At 42.9% G+C, this 19,963-nt stretch overlaps 1 protein-coding gene across 5 annotated transcripts in view; it reads right to left on the minus strand.

The window, feature by feature from the left end:
* HUS1 (HUS1 checkpoint clamp component) overlaps positions 1 to 19,963 on the minus strand; it is a 229,422-nt gene that overhangs the window by 96,843 nt on the left and 112,616 nt on the right. For 4 of the 5 annotated variants that reach the window (XM_073549844.1, XM_073549847.1, XM_073549845.1 and 1 more), the window contains exon 4: positions 2,942 to 3,049. The exons of the other annotated variant lie outside the window; for it this stretch is intronic. In XM_073549844.1, the coding sequence (XP_073405945.1) occupies positions 2,942 to 3,049 (108 nt within the window). The remainder of the gene's footprint in view (positions 1 to 2,941; positions 3,050 to 19,963) is intronic. 5 annotated transcript variants of the gene reach the window in all.

The following is a 19,963-nucleotide window of genomic DNA, read 5'->3' on the forward strand; positions in this document are numbered from 1 at the left end:
ATCAAACTCCTTCCCCGTACCAAACTCCTTCCCCGTACCAAACTCCTTTCCCACACAACTTTCCATCAACATCATCTGCTCCTACAGTCCCTGCCCAACCCTCCACTCCACCGCCCACCACCTCTTCTGCCTCCCACATGTCCACCCATTCTGTAGCTTTTTCCACACCTTCACCTCTAACTGTTCCTTCCCCACCACGATCCCAGTCCTCTCTCCACACACCCAGTGTCGAAGTGTCCCGCAGCCCCTCCAGCAGTATTTCCACCCCACAGTACACAGATTTGTAATCTTTTTTTGTTGTAATAAAAATGCCCATTGGGTTTAAAACCTTTATTAAAAAAGTTTTTTGCACTTTAAAAACATAAAAAAAAAAAAAATTTAAATAAAAGTTAAATTATCGTTTCACAATGGTTGTCTGTCATTTCTTTCTGCGGCGAACTATGTTTTAAAAAAAGGTTAAATACAGGGTATTTCAAAGGTAAAAAGGTATTCAAAACCAGGTATATAACTGTGGGTAAATTTTAGCTTTTTGCCACAGTTGTGTTCCTGGTTGTGTTTGAAGCAAAGTATTTCACCTAAAAAGTTGTGTTTATTGTTGGTGATTTCCTAACAATGTACACAACTTTTGTTAAAAGGTGAAATACTTTGCATAAAACACAACCAGGTACACACCTGTGGCCTAAAGCTAAAAATAGTAAGACCATGACAAGATAGCCAACTTTGGTTGGCAAAGGTATATACTGTTGGTCCAGAAGGTACACAAGTTTAGGGCACAAATCTTTCACACTCTGTCATCCCAGTGTACTCTGCCTTGAGGTGACATAAAGTATAGTGGAAAATTGTCCCTGAAACCGTCACAGAACTTCTAGTGGTAATATTTCCAATGACAACATCCATCTTCGCCAGTAACTTGCTCTTCTCTCCAACCTGCACTTTCTTCTCTACAACCTGTCAAAGAAGGGCTGTAGGAACATGCTATATCTAGTTTTCCAGTAGCCAATCCCGTTCGGAAGGCCACAAGGGTCAATTTTAAAAACCGGATCCGGCATAATCCGTCGAAAAACGGATAGAAAAACGGTTGAACCGGATGAGACGGATCCGGTTTTGTCTGTCAAGAAAAAGACGGATCCGGCAGAAAACCGGATCCGGCACATCAGGTTTTACTAAACATTTGCCGGATCCGGCGTTCCGGCACGACGCCGGATCGCGCCTGACGCCGAAAACCTGATGTGTGAAAGTAGCCTTAACTGGTGATAAAACAGATGTTTACGAAAAAACGTTTAAACAACTCGATTTTACACTAGTCCTGTACCGTTCTTCAAAAGTGGGCAGGACAGGAAGTGGCAAAGCCTGCCTGGCTAGCTCATTAAGATGTGTGCAGTTATCAATGAATTAGTCACATCTGACTCCAACAGTACCTTCATTTTCATTAACATTGGCATACAAATATCCAGTGTTAATCTATCAGGCCCTATATGTTTTCTTTGCCATGTTACACTTGAAGGTCTGATAAAGTAGGTTATTTAAAGTCATTCCAAGGTCTTCTCACAACAACACTCACAGCAACTACCGGTAAATAGTTTTAATTTCTTGTACTTGGTACATTTGTGGATCGGCCACACCTCTGACGCTGTGCACTTTATCTATTTACCTTTCCACAGGCAGGTGTAAAACATGGTCAGGTGTCGATCCTGCTGGCACTTAGTGAGATGAGCCACTAGAGTTAGGGATCACCCTGATTGGGTACAACTTGGTGTGGTGGGATGGCTTTTACACTCTCTTGATCAAGGTAGTGTTAAGTTATTTATATTTTTTACATGTATTAGCACTACTCATTTACTGCAGGGTATCTATTAATTGTCTTTATTCTAGTTTTTTTCAGTTGTAAGTTGCACCAAACTCATTAAAGGCAACCTGTTGCCAGGTTTGGCCAATACGAGTTACGGCCACCGCCTTTCAGGGCCGATATACAGCTCTGGCAAAAATTAAGAGACCACCGCATCAAAACCTTCATGTGGATGACGCATCCCTGTATCATTCACACAGTCTGCTCGACATCGCGCTCCTGCACAAGTGTACTCATCTGCCCTGTTGAGGGTAGAGCAAAGTACTTCAATGCGCAGGTCGTGGGAAAAGTCAGAGAGGCCCAGCGCCTGTGCACTGCAGGACTTTGTTCTGCCCTCAACAGGGCAGACAAGTACTACTATGTAGGAGTGTGAAGCCATGCAGATTGTGTGGATGATGCAGGGATGCAACATACACATGAAGCAAGCAGGAGGACGGCATCGCAAGAAGATGGGAGGTGCTGGACCAAGAAGAGTGACACCTCTCAGACCGGTACGCCCCGCAAATGAGTATAATAAAAGTTATTTTTTTTCTCTTACAGGTCGGGTTGGGGCAGACATATAGCATTATAGAATACTGTATATCAGCCCTGAAAGGTGGTGGCCTTAACGCGTATCGGGCAGACCTGGTGACAGGTTCTCTTTAAAGAGATTTTCAGGTCTTGGAGTACAAGTCTGTGTTACTGCAGACTTGAGAATCTTTACAGCGAATGCTCTAGGTGCTGTGAGGATTCTCCAGTGTCAACACATGACCACAAGTATGTGATTTGCATGCATGCGATTACGAGCCGACTAGAGGGTCGTGACCTCGTTCAATACAAGTGTATTGAGCAAGGCTGAATGTGTCTAGTCAGAATGTGGCAGGAAGTATGCAAATCATATACTTGCGGTCACATGACCGCCCAACTCCCAGACACCAGAGAAACGTCACAGGGTGCAGTGCGCTTTGAGGATTTACGAGGATACCTTAAGGCTGGAAAACCTCTTAAAGAATTAGATGACTCTTACACCAATAGTGACCTCATTAAAACTAGCATACAAAATGCCAGTCTTAAAGAATCAGGCCCTATATGGTCACTTTTCCATGTTATACTTACATCAAAGTCTGGTACTGTAGGCTCTTTAAAGTCATTCCACAGCCTTCTGGGAATAACACTCACAGGAATGTCATGTGTGACAATACGACTTGTGCTTGAAAGTGAGGGCTGAAACAAACAATAGAAAGGAATGTTTGTACTGAAGTGATACATGCATATAATTCATAAGGTCAGATCAATGCAAGACAAATCAATGAATCTGAGACTGAAGGTCAAATTTTCTAAACAAAAAACTTAGCTTTCATTCTGGTATTTAAAAGGATTTCCCACAAAGAAAGTACATTTTAGTTACGAGATCTTGGAATAATAATAAGTTCCAGAATAGGATGTGTTAAAGGGAACCTGTCAGCAGAATTGTGCTGAGTAACCTACAGACAGTGTCAGGTTGGCGTTGTTATACTGATTAAAATGATAGCTTGGTTGATGAAATACATCTTGTGGAGTACGAGCATATTTAACTCAAAACTGAAAAAAAAATAAAGATTAAAAAAACAACCATAAGACGGATATTATCACCCAGGTATCATTTTATTCAGTATAATGGCGCCAACCTGACACTGTCTATAGGTTACTGAGCATAATCCTCATGACAGGTTCCTTTTAAAAAATGTTTTCTCTATGCTGAAATAATCTTATAAATGTGTCTCTGCTATGTATGGTGTATTGGCTGTGTCTGACCATAATTCAATATTAAAGCAGGGGTCTAGTGTACCAATATTAAGTCAAAATTGTCTGTAGCAAATTGGTATAAATGATAATAAAACTTAACTTTTATTCTAATGTTATAAACTGTATAGTGCCGAGAAGGTGCCAAAAAGTGCCCGTGCAAATAAAATAGCAACCTGTGCTACATAGCCTTATATTGTTCTTAATGAAGGACCATATAATCTCATATACCCAACTGTATCCTAGTGTATCCTGTTGATCAATTCAGGTATCGCATATACACACAATTTCAGCTTGTTATGTCAAACATATTCATTTTGAAACATCAGTGGTGTGCCTAAAAGATAAATCCAGCTTCCACCATGGATCCTTATATTCAACAGTATGTGGCCCTTCAAAAATAAGGCGGTTTAAATATGTTCCTAATACTCTGTATAGGATCATTCAAACTAGTGTCTCATTATCATAAGTCACTGTAACATGCACAACACCTATGGAGGACAGTAAATCGGGATATATTACATTCCCCCTTAATACTGCATCTATAGTACTCTCACGGTGAACCATAAATATGTCATTGAACTTATCTCAGGTATGGTGGTCCTGTACACCGATACCTGTGTATGCGCTCATGTAAAGGGGGCCCCCAGCCTTAGCATATCCTCCTGCTTGTGTTCGTCTGGATGGCCTTTATGTTTTCTATACTAGATTCTTTTATGGCAAATTCGGCTTTTGCTGAACATTTTTTGGTTGCCTCTATTTGTTCTTTTAAACGTTTGTTAATAGTATTTAACATAGATTTCTCCTCATCGAGGAGTATTCTCATCAACCTCAGTGAACTATCTGTGGCCTCTTTTTCCAATTTGTCTAATAAAGCTGCGCTTTTATATCTGTAGCCAAAATTAATAGATATTCTGAGGTGCCTAGGTACTATGCCCGCTTTTATGCAGCTTTCCAAGCTTTGTACCTCCCACCATGAAGTAACTTGTTCCTTATACACTTTGGTGAGTTCTTTAAAAGCCGCACTGAAAGATGGTATATATTTTTTCTGTCAGAAAAAACGTCTTTGGCCTCATTCATCAATTGATTGGTGTCTATCCCAGTGGACAGGAATCCTGCCATGTTCAAATAATTCAATATTAAAGCAGGGGTCTAGTGTACCAATATCAAGTCAAAATTGGGTATGGAAGTCGCTGCAAAATGTCCATCTTATGGGTAACTCAGCAACGGATATTTGCCGATTAACTGAGATTTTTTCTTTCTATTTATGAGCCCAGGAAACATTGTTAATAATGGTATAGAGATATATGGGTAGCCATGTTTTCTGACTACTGAGGCCTGATATACACATAGTTGTGGCCAAAAGTATTGACACTCCTGCAATTCTGTCAGATAATACTCAGTTTCTTCCTGAAAATGATTGCAAACACAAATTCTTTGGTATTATTATCTTCATTTAATTTGTCTTAAATGAAAAAACACAAAAAGAATTGTCCTAAAGCCAAATTGGATATAATTCCACACCAAACATAAAAAAGAGGGTGGACAAAAGTATTGGCACTGTTCGAAAAATCATGTGATGCTTCTCTAATTTGTGTAATTAACAGCACCTGTAACTTACCTGTGGCACCTAACAGGTGTTGGCAATAACTAAATCACACTTGCAGCCAGTTTGCATGGATTAAAGTTGACTCAACCTCTGTCCTGTGTTCTTGTGTATACCACATTGAGCATGGAGAAAAGAAAGAAGACCAAAGAACTGTCTGAGGACTTGAGAAACCAAATTGTGAGGAAGCATGAGCAATCTCAAGGCTACAAGTCCATCTCCAAAGACCTGAATGTTCCTGTGTCTACCGTGCACAGTGTCATCAAGAAGGTTAAAGCCCATGGCACTGTGGCTAACCTCCCTAGATGTGGACGGAAAAGAAAAATTGACAAGAGATTTCAACGCAAGATTGTGCGGATGTTGGATAAAGAACCTCGACTAACATCCAAACAAGTTCAAGCTGCCCTGCAGTCCGAGGGTACAACAGTGTCAACCCGCACTATCCGTCGGCGTCTGAATGAAAAGGGACTGTATGGTAGGAGACACAGGAAGACCCCACTTCTTACCCCGAGATATAAAAAAGCCAGGCTGGAGTTTGCCAAAACTTACCTGAAAACGCCTAAAACGTTTTGGAAGAATGTTCTCTGGTCAGATGAGACAAAAGTAGAGCTTTTTGGGCAAAGGCATCAACATAGAGTTTACAGGAGAGAAAAAGAGGCATTCAAAGAAAAGAACACGGTCCCTACAGTCAAACATGGCGGAGGTTCCCTGATGTTTTGGGGTTGCTTTGCTGCCTCTGGCACTGGACTGCTTGACCATGTGCATGGCATTATGAAGTCAGAAGACTAACAACAAATTTTGCAGCAAAATGTAGGGCCCAGTGTGAGAAAGCTGGGAATCCCTCAGAGGTCATGGGTCTTCCAGCAGGACAATGACCCAAAACACACTTCAAAAAGCACTAGAAAATGGTTTGAAAGAAAGCACTGGAGACTTCTAAGGTGGCCAGCAATGAGTCCAGACCTGAATCCCATAGAACACCTGTGGAGAGATCTAAAAATGGCAGTTTGGAGAAGGCCCCCTTCAAATATCAGGGACCTGGAGCAGTCTGCCAAAGAAGAATGGTCTAAAATTCCAGCAGAGCATTGTAAGAAACTCATTGATGGTTACCGGAAGTGGTTGGTCGCAGTTATTTTGGCTAAAGGTAGTGCAACCAAGTATTAGGCTGAGGGTGCCAATACTTTTGTCTGGCCCATTTTTGGAGTTTTGTGTGAAATGATCAATGTTTTGCTTCATTCTCTTTTGTGTTTTTTCATTTAAGACAAATTAAATGAAGATAATAATACCAAAGAATTTGCGTTTGCAATCATTTTCAGGAAGAAACTGAGTATTATCTGACAGAATTGCAGGGGTGTCAATACTTTTGGCCACAACTGTATCTGCGCAAGATTTCTGAGTGTACTGGCCCGGTATAATATAGCGTCAGGTTGTCATGGACACCCTCAGATCACGTGAGTGGTTGTGATGACGCTCTATCCCGGAGACCGGATGTGACGCTACTGGTCCTAAGCCGAGCCCAGGAAGCGGGGCATGCGGCTAGATGAAGAAGCAATACATTGGAGAAACCGGAAGTGTCGCACCCGGCGTCTGGAAATGACAATATGCCGTGATGTGTTTGGACATATATAAGGCAAGTGAAGGAGGAATCTGCGCGCTATGTCTCTTAAATGAATTTCACTACTCCCCTGATGAGTCCTAATAAGATAAACGCGATGGGAGATACAGTTTGGGATAAAGGCCATCCAGACGAACACAAGCAGGAGGATATGCCAAGGCTGGGGGCCCCCATTACATGAGCGCATACACAGGCATCGGTGTACAGGACCACCATACCTGAGAAGTACAATGACATATTTATGGTTCACCGTGAGAGTACTGTAGATGCAGTATTAAAGGGGAATGTAATATATCCCGATTTACTCTGCTCCATAGGTGTTGTGTATGTTACAGTGATTTATGATAATGAGACACTAGTTTGAATGATTCTATGCAGAGTATTAGGAACATATTTAAACCGCCTTATTTTTGAAGGGCCACATACTGTTGAATATAAGGATCCATGGTGGAAGCTGGATTTATCTTTTAGGCACACCACTGATGTTTCAAAATGAAAATGTTTTGACATAACAAGCTGAGATAGTGTGTATATGCGATACCTGAATTGATCAACAGGATACACTAGGATACAGCTGGGTATATGAGATTATATTCTGGTCCTTCATTAAAAACAATATCAGGCTGTGCAGCACAGGTTGCTATTTTATTTGCACAATTGCACAGGCACTTTTTGGCACCTTCTCGGCACTATACAGTTTATAACATTAGAATAAAAGTTAAGTTTTATTATCATTTACACCAATTTGCTACAGACAGCTGTGTCTGACCATGCAGGGACATAGTCTGATCATATCGCAGCTCCTGGGTAGGGATGGAAGTATACAGACATTACAGTATCGGATCACAGCTGATTCTTTTTATCTCAAAGAAAGAATCAGCTGTGATCCCATGCTGTAATGTCTGTATACTCTTTTGCTTCCTCCCCTGCCCAGGAGCTGTGGTATGATCAGACCATGTCCTTGCATAGACAGACAAGGCCATTACACAGCACACAGCAGAGGAACATTTTTAAGATTGTCTCAGTACAGGAAAATTGTTTAGAAGCACATCCAGTTGTGGAACTCATTATTATTATACAAATACCTATTGATTAAAATGATGACTACAAAGAATTTTGTTCATGAGAAAACCACTTTAACCCCTTCACCCAGAAGCCTGTTTTCATCTTCCTGACCAGGCCAATTTTTTTCTTTTCTGACCACTGCCACTTTATGAGGTAACAACTGTGGAACGCTTCAATGAATTCTACTGATTCTGAGAATGTTTTTTCGTGATATATTGTACTTCATGATAATTGTAAAACTTTTGATATGACTTGCGTTTATTTGTGACAAAAATTGGAAATTTGGTGAAAATTTTACAATACTGAAACGTTTAATTTGTATGCCTTTAAATCAGAGTCATGTCACATAAAATAGTTAATAACATTTCCCACATGTTTACTTTACAAAAGCACAATTTTTGAAACAATTTTTGTTAGGAAGTTATAAGGGTTAAAGTTGACCAGCGATTTCTCATTTATACAACAAAATTTTCAAAAACAGTTTTTTTTTTTTGTTTTTTTTTTAATTTTAGGGACCACATCACATTTGAAGCGACTTTGAGGGGTCTATATGACAGAAAATACCCAAAATGACATCATTCAAAAAATTGCACCCTTAAGGCTGGTTTCACATTAGCGCTATCGGTCGCATGCGCCATGCCCCCTATGTTTAATATGGCGGGCGCATGGTCTAGCACTTGCACGTGTTCATCAGCATTTTCGTGTGCATCCGCTTTTTTCAGGTGTGCGCCTAGACGCAACATGTTGCATTTTTTGTTCCGCACAACCTTGTTAAAAACACGCATGCGATCGCGTGCGCACGAAATGCGCCAAACTAACACATTACAGTCTATGGGGTCGCAAGTGTGCGCATGGACATGTGCATGCCTGCTATTTGATCCCATGCGATTTTTGAGTAAACATGTCTAGACACTGGTTTAAACCACCTCCTACACAAAAAGAAACATTGTTTGGGGGGGTAACGTAGATAAAAGGTGTTTGCACTGGCAGTCCACTACTCTACAGACTGAAGAGAGAAGGATGTTGGAGAGCTTGGAGAATAGCAACAACTTTCATAATGTGAGTATTAAACCTAATGTCTGCCTGTCCTTTTATAAATTTATTATGTACTAACGTTTTTTTTTTTTTTATTGCAGCATGTCTTCTAGAGAGGAGTACACCCCGGTCCGGGGTGAACTGGCCCAAGCAGAGCGTGAAGTGAGTATCTTCCTGCCCTACATTTTGGGTAAGCATTCGCTGCTGCATCTACAAATGTACAAAATGAATTTTTGTTCTTTGTCAGACCTCATCTGCCATGGTTTCGGAGGATGAACAGCAGGAGCAGCCAAGCCAAGTGTGGGCAGGGAGATGGCCTGTAAATATAGACTGACTGGGAATGTACTTTTTTTTTCCCCCTGCCTTTTTTTCTGTCCTGTTTTTCATCTTCAATTTGCTTCTTTTCTGTATCTTTTTCATTTCAACATATTTCCAAGATTATAATGTTTTTCTTTTTTTTCTAAGCTCCACAACGGGACGAAGAAATGCCCCTGGACAATGACACCATGATCAACTTGGTCCAGGAGCAAGTCCCGTTGTGGGACAGCCGTGATCCGCAGCACGTGGACAAGGTGGTGACCCGGCGGCAGTGGAATGAGTTGGCCGCGGCGCTGATGGATGACTGGGACAATGCCTCTACCTGGGTCCGCAAGGATTTTCGTAATTATTTCAATGCTGTGTGATGCGGCAGTCACCTTGGCCGTGATAACACAAGTGTGTGTGATGCTAGGAACAGGAGTTTCTAGTATCACACACATTTGTGTTATCATGGCCAACAGTGCATTGTTTATTGTATTGCTGTGTGATGCGGCAGTCACCTTGGCTGTGATAATAACCCAAGTGTGTGTGATTCTAGGAACAGGAGTTTCTAGCATCACACACACTTGTGTTATCATGTTTAACAGTGCATTGTCTATTGCAGTGATTTTCAACCTTTTTTGAGCCGCGGCACACTTTTTATATGTAAAAAATCCCGGGGCACACCACCAACCAAAATGGCACAAAATGACACTAAAACAGTACATATTATACATATAGTTAATAATATAGATTCTAAATGTATTTTTACTCACTCAGTATTCCCATATATATATACAGTCCCATGTAAAGTCATACATACAGTCCCACGTATATGAGCCACATAATTATCAGCATATACCATATATGGTGACAGGACAATTGTGTACAAGATAATTGTGTACGGACTATTGTGTACAGACAATTGTGTACAGGCCAATTGTGTACAATGACAATTGTGTACAAGGCAATTGTGTACAAGGCGATTGTGTACAAGGCAATTGTGTACAAGGCGATTGTGTACAAGGCAATTGTGTACAAGGCAAATGTGTACAAGGCAAATGTGTACAAGGCAATTGTGTACAAGGCAATTGTGTACGGACAATTGTGTACAAGGCAATTGTGTACGGGCAATTGTGTACGGACAATTGTGTACAAGGCAATTGTGTACGGACAATTGTGTACAAGGCAATTGTGTACGGGCAATTGTGTACGGACAATTGTGTACAAGGCAATTGTGTACGGACAATTGTGTACAAGGCAATTGTGTACAAGGCAATTGTGTACGGGCAATTGTGTACAAGGTCATGGAACCGTGTACAAGAGGCAATTGTGTACGGACAATTGTGTACAAGGCAATTGTGTACGGGCAATTGTGTACGGACAATTGTGTACAAGGCAATTGTGTACGGACAATTGTGTACAAGGCAATTGTGTACAATTGTGTACAAGGCAATTGTGTACGGACAATTGTGTACGGACAATTGTGTACGGGCAATTGTGTACGGACAATTGTGTACAAGGCAATTGTGTACAAGGCAATTGTGTACAAGGCAATTGTGTACAAGGCAATTGTGTACGGGCAATTGTGTACAAGGTCATGGAACCGTGTACAAGAGGCAATTGTGTACGGACAATTGTGTACAAGGCAATTATTTGTGTACAGGCCACTTGTACAGGCCACTTTCACACTGACGCTTACTTTCGGTTTCAGTACTCACCCCTTGCAACTTTCACCATGACTTTTACTTGTTGTGTACAGGCCACTTGTACAGGCCACTTTCACAATGACGCTTACTTTCACTTTCATTACTCACCCCTTGCAACTTTCACCATGACTTTTACTATGAGCAAGTCTGAAAAAGACAAAGATAATTGTACAGGCCACTTTCACACTGACGCTTACTTTCGGTTTCATTACTCACCCCTTGCAACTTTCACCATGACTTTTACTATGAGCAAGTCTGAAAAAGACAAAGATGTCCTTAGGCTTGGGGGACACGAGTATATCCTGCACAGGACACGTGATGACAGCATCAAAGAATGGCGGTGCAGGCAAGTCAACAAATTCAAGTGTCCCGCACGCATGCACACATCTGGAGCCGCGATTGTTAAACAGCCGACTGAGCACAGTCACTCTGCAGATCCAGTTCAAGCTGAAGCCAGAGCTACAATGGCTGCTCTGAGGCAAGAAGCAATCAGCTCTCAAGCATCTACTAGAAGCATTGTTGGACAGGTTCTTCGAGACAGGTCTGATGACGTGTTGTCTCGAATGCCCAAGCGAAGTGACGTTGAGCGAAATACACGTCGGGTCAGGCAGCGAGCAAACACCATGCTGGCTCCTCCTCAAAGCATCAATTTTGCTATCCCCCAGGAATACAGCGACATCATTTTATATGACTCTGCAAGAGATGACCCCCAAAGGATTCTTGTCATTGGTAGCAATGAACTGTTGCCTTATTTCGAAAGAGGAGACACATGGTTTGGCGATGGAACGTTCAAGGTGGTGCCAACCATGTTCTTTCAGCTGTATTCTCTCAATGCAAAAGTCGGCAACTCCTATCCTCCCCTGATCTACTGCCTGCTGCCAAACAAGACTGGTCCAACCTATCGTCGAATGATCACGGCGCTCAAAGGGTTGATGCCAGGTGCAAATCCCCAGAAAATTCTTCTTGACTTTGAGATGGCAGCAATGTCAGCTTTCCAAGATGAGTTTCCAGCTGCAGCGATTTCTGGCTGCTTCTTTCATCTGAGCCAGTCCATTATTCGAAAGGTCAATGAGCTGGGCCTAAAGGCTGAATTTGAGGCTGAGGATGGAGAGTTCAATCTCAAGGTAAAATCTTTGGCCTCCTTGGCATTTGTCCCACCAGCCGAAGTAAGTGCAAGGTATGACGAACTAGCCCAAATCTTCCCTGATGATGATGCTACCAATCAGCTCCTCTCCTACTTTGAGCATACCTACGTTAGGGGGCCAGGAGTAGATGGACGCTTTCGAAACGCAAGGTTTACTCCAGAGGTCTGGAATCATTATGCTGACGCTTTGGCCTCTGCCCCCAAGACCACGAATTGCTGCGAGGGGTTTCATAACGCCTTACAAGCACTCTTTCTTTGTGCTCATCCTACCGTGTGGAAACTGTTCAACGGACTCATTAGTGACATGGCAATTCATAGACTTACAGCCCAGAATGCTGAGGTACTGAATGTTGAGCATCCACGAAGCAAGTATGTCCAGCTAGCTGAACGACTGCGTGTGAAAGTGGCTGATTATCACAATCAAGGAGACAAGCTGCGGTATCTACGAGCGATCAGCAACATGCAGGCACGATAGACAAGACCAGCAATATTTGTAGAATAAGAATAGAAGAAGCTTTGAAACTGTTATTCAATAAGCAATCTTATGTTAAAATCAATGATGAATATAGTATTTTCTTTTTTTGGACGTTTCATTTTTTGTTTTCCCTATACTTGTCTGTAAATAATCGTCCGTACACAATTGTCCGTACACAATTGTCCTTGTACACAATTGTCCTTGTACACAATTGCCCTGTACACAATTGTCCTTGTACACAATTGTCCTTGTACACAATTGCCCTGTACACAATTGTCCGTACACAATTGTCCTTGGACACAATTGCCCTGTACACAATTGTCTGTACACAATTGTCCTTGTACACAATTGCCCTGTACACAATTGTCCTTGTACACAATTGTCCTTGTACACAATTGCCCTGTACACAATTGTCTGTACACAATTGTCCTTGTACACAATTGCCCTGTACACAATTGTCCTTGTACACAATTGTCCTTGGACACAATTGGCCTGTACACAATTTTCTGTACACAATTGTCCGTACACAATTATCTTGTACACAATTGTCATGGAACCACCATATATATATATATAGTATATGAGCTGGCGCTTGTACTCCAGCCTCATGGCCATAGTATTTCTCATTGTACCCCTTTATATTGCAGTATATGAGCCACATAATTATCCCTTTCTTTTAGTAATATGCCCCATCATTATCCCCTTCTTTTAGTAATATGCCCCATCATTATCCCCTTCTTTTAGTAATATGCCCCATCATTATCACCTTCTTGTAGTAATATGCCCCATCATAATCCCCTTCATGTAGAAATTGCCCATTCCACTACCTCCATCATTTCCTTCTCCCCACCACCCCATTATTGCCCTTTCGACAACCCCATCATTGCCCTCTCCCCACCACCGCCTTCTTATCACCCCCATCACCGGCTTCTCCATTGCCCTCTCCCCATCACCGCCTTCTCCATGACTCCCATCATTGCTTCTCATCACATCCATCAACTCACCTACACACGCACACAAACACACACCTCTCACCTAGACACACACACACACACACACACCCCTCACCTCTCCTCACCGGCAGCTTCCTCTCACTGGCACAGCAGCCGCGGGGCTGAATGATGATGTCATCCAGCCGCGCCGCTGACTGCTGTGTCAGGGAGGAAGCGACACAGGAACACGGGACTGCTGCCTCTCCGACCCGCCGCCCTGCTTGCCTCCACATGGCTAATTTGCATCGCATGTAAATTAGCCATGTGGACACGCGGCACACCCGACCATGTGTCGCGGCACACTAGTGTGCCGCGGAACACTGGTTGAAAACCACTGGTCTATTGTATTGCTGTGTGATGCGGCAGTCACCTTGGCCGTGATAACACAAGTGTGTGTGATGCTAGGACCAGGAGTTTCTAGCATTACACACATTTGTGTTATCATGGCCAGCAGTGCATTGTCTATTGTATTGCTGTGTGATGCGGCAGTCACCTATGCCGTGATAACACAAGTGTGTGTGATGCTAGTGATTTTCTAGCATCACATACATTTGTGTTATCCTGGCCAACAGTGCATTGTCTAATTTTTTTTATTTCTTATTCCCACAGTGAACAAAGTCAGAACCCGTTGGCGCCCGATGAAGGACCGCTTCAACAGGGATGTTCGTCAGGAGGGCCAGGGTTGCAGTGGTACTGCTGCAAGGACCAGAACAAAATACAGATACCATCGGGCGTTGACGTTCCCAAGACCGGTCCTTGCCACCAGAGCGTAAGTATTTTGTTGTATTGTATTGTTTTTTTTACTCTGTGCTTTTCTATTCCACAGCAGTTGGCGCTTGTAAATGCATGATAGTAATGTTTTTCTTTTCTTTTCACAGCACCTGGAGCAGCACCCTGCAACCTGTCCCTGGAAAGGTCCTTAATCTAACGACCTCGGACCCGTCCCAGCCATCCATCAGCCAAGAAGCATCTTGCAGGTCAGCACCACAGACAGCTGGAGACCAGGAAGCTGATTAATCAAGTTTTCCCGTCCCAGGTCTCTGCCACTGGTTTTGTGGGCACTTCCCGCCAGCGGCAGAGGGCCTCGGACAGGAATGTCATGCCAAAGTTCCTTCACTTGAGCTCGATCTTTCAGAATGGCCTCAAGGCGCTGTCAGACAGAGTGGAAAGCGGTTTTACCCTCATGGAACACTGCTTCCAGGCTGTCGACAGTCGCCTTGACAGTCTGGAAGCCGACTGCAACAGACCAGCGCACCATTTTTTCCACCAAATTGAACGGGCGATGGTGGAACACCTTGGTCCAGATCTCCAGCTGACTGTGATGCAGGCCTGCAACTCTGCTTTCTTGCAGGCTATGCAGCAGAGTCAGTACGTGCAGCAGTCAGTGGTGTAATTTCCAACTGTGCCCACACTGACTCGCTTCACCTCACTACCGACTTCAGCTGCATACCACTGCATTCCAAGCCAAGGCGGACACCACCCCAAGGCCGACTGCAGTTGGACACTCAACCGCCACCACCATGGCAATCGCTGCTCCTGTCTGGACCACCACTGCCACCACCACGCCTGCTTGGAGCACCGCCACCACTCCTCCTACCTGGACCAGCACTGCCGCCACCACTCCTCCTGCAAGGACCAGCACTGGCACCGCCACCACCGAGGAGCAGCAGCAGCAAATGGGGGACCCCCATTCCATATTTGCTCCCACGCAGCAAAGGTCACCCAGCTTCAGGCAGTCAGACAGGGCAAGGCGGTCACCGAGCTCCAGGACACACATGGACACAGGAGACACAAAAAGAGGAAAACTTTGACCGCCCCCCCACCTCACACTGTGTCTCAACCTTCCTCGAATTCCATTCCTGAGCACCTCCCCCCCCAACTTTTGTCGCCCCATCCCCTAGAACACCTTCCTCGCCTTCCAGCCGTTCCTCGTCTCCCCACACCCCCAACTTGCCACCATCTTCCCCCAAACGTCGTTCCCAATAAAACCGGTTATATTTATTTTTTTAAAATAAATGTCAAAACCTGTTTTCCCCTAATACTGTTTGATTAATGTTTTTTCGCCGCCTACGCACACTGCACCGTACACGTTGTGTTTTTGCCACCACATAGCTCCATTAATGACACGTTTCTTGTGTCATTCCTGGAGATATGTGTAGTCAAAAACACAAATATATGACTTGTATTTTCACCACTAGTCTCTACAGTATGCTAATATTGCACAGACTGAATAGATGATGGTGTTGAGTGCAAGGCATATCTATTGATACCTTGTCAGGTATCATAAAGAGTGATTTGAGGATGGTGTGTTTTTACCATCATCATTTCACTCTTTGTGACACAAGGCAAAGGGAATCTAGATATACCTTCTAATTAACCACATCCTCTATTCAGTGTGTGGTGAATAAACTGAAGAGATAATGGAGAAAATACATGCCATCTCTACAATACCTTGGTATGGTATCATAACTATTTATCACACCTGGCCATGTGAATACACATATGAATTAACCGGCAGCGTCGCTTCAGTCTGCATTATCTATTGTATGCAGACTGGAGAGATGCTGGAAGTTAACTCATATGTGTATTCACCTGCCCAGGTGTGATAAGATTCTGAAGTCAGGATGCGTTTTTTTGGGCGTCCTCACTTCAGCATGACACCAGGCCTGGGGATTGTATAAGTTGTATAAATGTTATCATCTCTCCAGTCTGCGTTCATACTCAAGCCACAGTGGTGATCCTACAAATAATATTTATACTCACATGGTCAGGTGTCATAAAGAGTGAAGGATGCTAGTGCATCCCAAAATCACTATTGTTAAAATTCATGCCAGGTGATACAAATATTAGTTGTATTATCTCCACCGTCGCTGCAAATTGAACACAAACTGGAGAGATGACAAAGGTCATACAACTTGTGTGTATGTATAGTCACCTGGTCAGGAGTACTAGTAAATTCAAGATGCACAAAACACAGCATCCTTAATTCACTGGGACACCTGGGCAGGTCATTATTGTATAAAGTGTATAAAAACAGAGTGCACTCGGTACAGGTATAAAAACAGGTCTTTTATCAACATACACACAAGAAAACAATTTTACACCATTTGATCTTGCCATTAAACATGGCCTACATCAGAGATAAAGTAGGCCACAAATTGGTCCCTCATTTGGCCAACTTCAACTGATGACCTGAGAGGGTGCTGATTGAATTCAGGCAATGGGTTTGCAGCTGGTTCATCGAGTTCAAAGTTAGGGTGCTCTTTAGCCATCACAAAATTGTGAAGAACCACAGGCTTTCACCACCTCATCCACTGTTTCCAGTTTAAGATTAATGGCTGTGCCGAGAATGCGCCATCTGAAGACAAGAATACCAAAAGCATACTCTACAGTTCTTCGGGCCCTGGTCAGTCTGTAATTAAAGATTTTTCTTGTGTGGTCCAAGTCCCGGCTATAGAAGGGTTTCAGCAGGTTTTGGCACATTTGAAAGGCCTCATCCCCAACCATTACAAATGGCTGCGGCGGACCTTCGGTGTGGGGAAGAGGCCGTGGCATGGGGAAATTGAAATGGTTGCCATACAACCTCCGGCCCATGTCCGAGTTCTTAAAAGCCTGGGAGTCATTCCCATGGCCAAATGCCCCAATGTCCACTGCAACAAACAGACAGTCTGCATCCGCAATGCCCATGAGTACTGTAGAAAAGTACTTTTTGTAGTTATAGTACTCTGATCCATTTCTTTTGGGTTTTATTATCCGGATGTGTTTCCCATCCACCGCTCCCAAACAGTTGGGGAAATTGCAGACTGTCCAGAATTTTTCTGCAATATCTATCCACTTTTCCGTGGTGGGCAGTGGCATAAATTCGGGACAGAGAACGTCCCACAAAGCCCGGCAGGTGTCCGCAACTATTCCCGACAAGGTTGATATTCCAATCCGGTACTGGAAGTGGAGTGAAGATAGGGTCTCTCCAGTAGACAGGAATCTGCCAAACAGAGAAAGAACAAAAATTAATATCTATGTCTAGGGTTTTTTAAAACAATAAAATAAAAAAATATTAGTGCATGGCATAACAATAATTCTGCAGGCTTTTGTTTACTACATGGCAGAACAATAATTCTGCAGGCTTTGGATTAGTACATGGCAGAACAAAAACAATTATGCAAGCATTGGTTTGTAAATATTATGTACCGTAATGCGACCAGGAGCAGTTCCTCAGGAGAAATCGCACGACGGAGCTGTGTGTCCTGTCTCCGGATAGATTCTTGAACACGAGCAAGCAAATCCCTGAAGCTTTCTTGGGACATCCGGGTATAGTCACTAAATTTCTCCGGGTTTCCCTGGAGCTCACTGTAGAGGGTGTGGTACGCTCCACGGCTCTCCTGGAGTTCAATAATCGGATGTATCAACAAACGCCCACGCTGCCGTCTTCGATGTCTCTCCCTTTGTTGCTGGCAAGCAAATGCAAAAGCCTGAGCCAGCACGATGTCCAGATCCAAGTTAAAGCGAAAACTCTTCTAGCACAGATCCATGTTGACAAAGGAAAAAGCAACAAAATCTGAAGAATTCATCTGTAAACAGGGTACATATAAAGAATTCCCATGAAACACGCCCACTGGTGTCCCATTGGTGGAGTCTGTTTCAAGAATTTTTCAAGGATTTTCCTCCTGTGAAATGTGATACCTAGAGAACATATGCGCCTAAAAAACGCAAACGCAGGTAAAAACGCATGAAAACGCATACAAACGCTGCGTTTTTTGTCGTCGTGCGCATGCTTATGCGTCAAAAAAATCGCTGCATTTACACGAGTTTGCAACCGTTTTTTCCTTGCGTTTTATGTGCGCACGAAACGCTGCGCAAATCGGCGCAAATGTGAAAGTAGCCTAAAGGTTCTCAAACCACATTAATGATACAGGAAAGATGTATATCTTTGTACCGTGTTAGCCAGTGGATAGAAAAATATTCAGGATTGAGAGTCCTCAGTAGTTGATACCTTTTAATGGCTAACTGAAAAGATGGTAATACATTGCAAGCTTTCGAGACTACTCAGGTCTCTTCATCAGGCTAGACTAATACAATACAAAATCTGAAATCTGAATTTAACACTCAACTACTCCAGTACCGAGATTAATTTTTTGGACACCATCATTAAGCTAAAAAACAATGAAATAGAGACATCCCTGTATCAGAAGCCAATCGACCGTCCAACATACCTTAAATGGGACAGTTTCCATCCAAAACACATAAAGAACTCTATTATCTATAGCCAAGCCATCAGATACAATCGTATATGTTCCAACCCCATGGATAGAGACAAACACCTTGGTCGCATCAAAAAGACCTTTTTGAATCAGGGTTACCATCCAAGAACAATTGAAAACCAAATTACAAGAGCCACCAGATTGTCAAGGAATCACCTGCTACATTACAAAGCTAAAGAAGAAAATAACCGAGTGCCTCTAGTAGTCACCTACAACCCAAATCTGGAGGTGCTAAGGGGAGCTGCACGGAAATTACAACCTTTACTACAAAAAGATGCCCGATTAAAATCCATTTTTCCAGACCCCCCACTGCTGTGTTTTAGGCAGCCCCCAAATTTAAGAAGCATCATTGTCAGAAGCTCCCTGTCCTCTCCAACAGCTGCAGGAACCTTTCCTTGCAACCAGAAAAAATGTAAAACCTGTCCATTTATAATGACCACGGACAAGATAAAGATCCCCAACTCACATCAGGACTACAAGATCCCAGGTACTTTCACCTGCATTACATCTAATGTGGTGTACTTAATTATTTGTACTAAATGTCCAACTGGGGGTCTGTATGTGGGGGAGACAGGGCAAAAGCTTAGAACAAGGATGAATGCTCATCGTCACACAATAAGAGAAAAAAGAATGGATCTACCTGTGGCAAAACATTTCTGTATCCCTGATCACAGCAGCATGGATATGAAATTACTGGTATTGAAAGGTAACTTCACATCTCAGAGAGAGAGACGAGTTTGGGAGTACAAATTTATGACGAACTTTGACACTCTCAGTGCTGGAATGAATGTGTCGCATGGATTTATGTCTTTTTACATCAATTAAGGAATTTCCTTTTAAAACCTTGCGGGGCAACACAGAACTAGACCCCAATCAGAGGACCATAAAACATCCACACTCCTTATCTATGAACTGGTCCAATGTTTATATTTATGTTTCTCCCTCTCCCATATTGATAGTTCTGCTTCACGTCACTTGTCTTATCTATTGCATTTTTTCTAGGCTGTATTGTGCATAAATATGTGACTTCAGATTTTGTATTAGTCTAGCCTGATGAAGAGACCTGAGTAGTCTCGAAAGCTTGCAATGTATTACCATCTTTTCAGTTAGCCATTAAAAGGTATCAACTACTGAGGACTCTCAATCCTGAATATTTTTCAAAC

The sequence above is a fragment of the Dendrobates tinctorius genome, unplaced genomic scaffold, assembly GCF_039654945.1.
Source record: "Dendrobates tinctorius isolate UK_male_01 unplaced genomic scaffold, ASM3965494v1 ptg000162l, whole genome shotgun sequence".
Classification (NCBI taxonomy): Eukaryota; Metazoa; Chordata; class Amphibia; order Anura; family Dendrobatidae; genus Dendrobates; species Dendrobates tinctorius.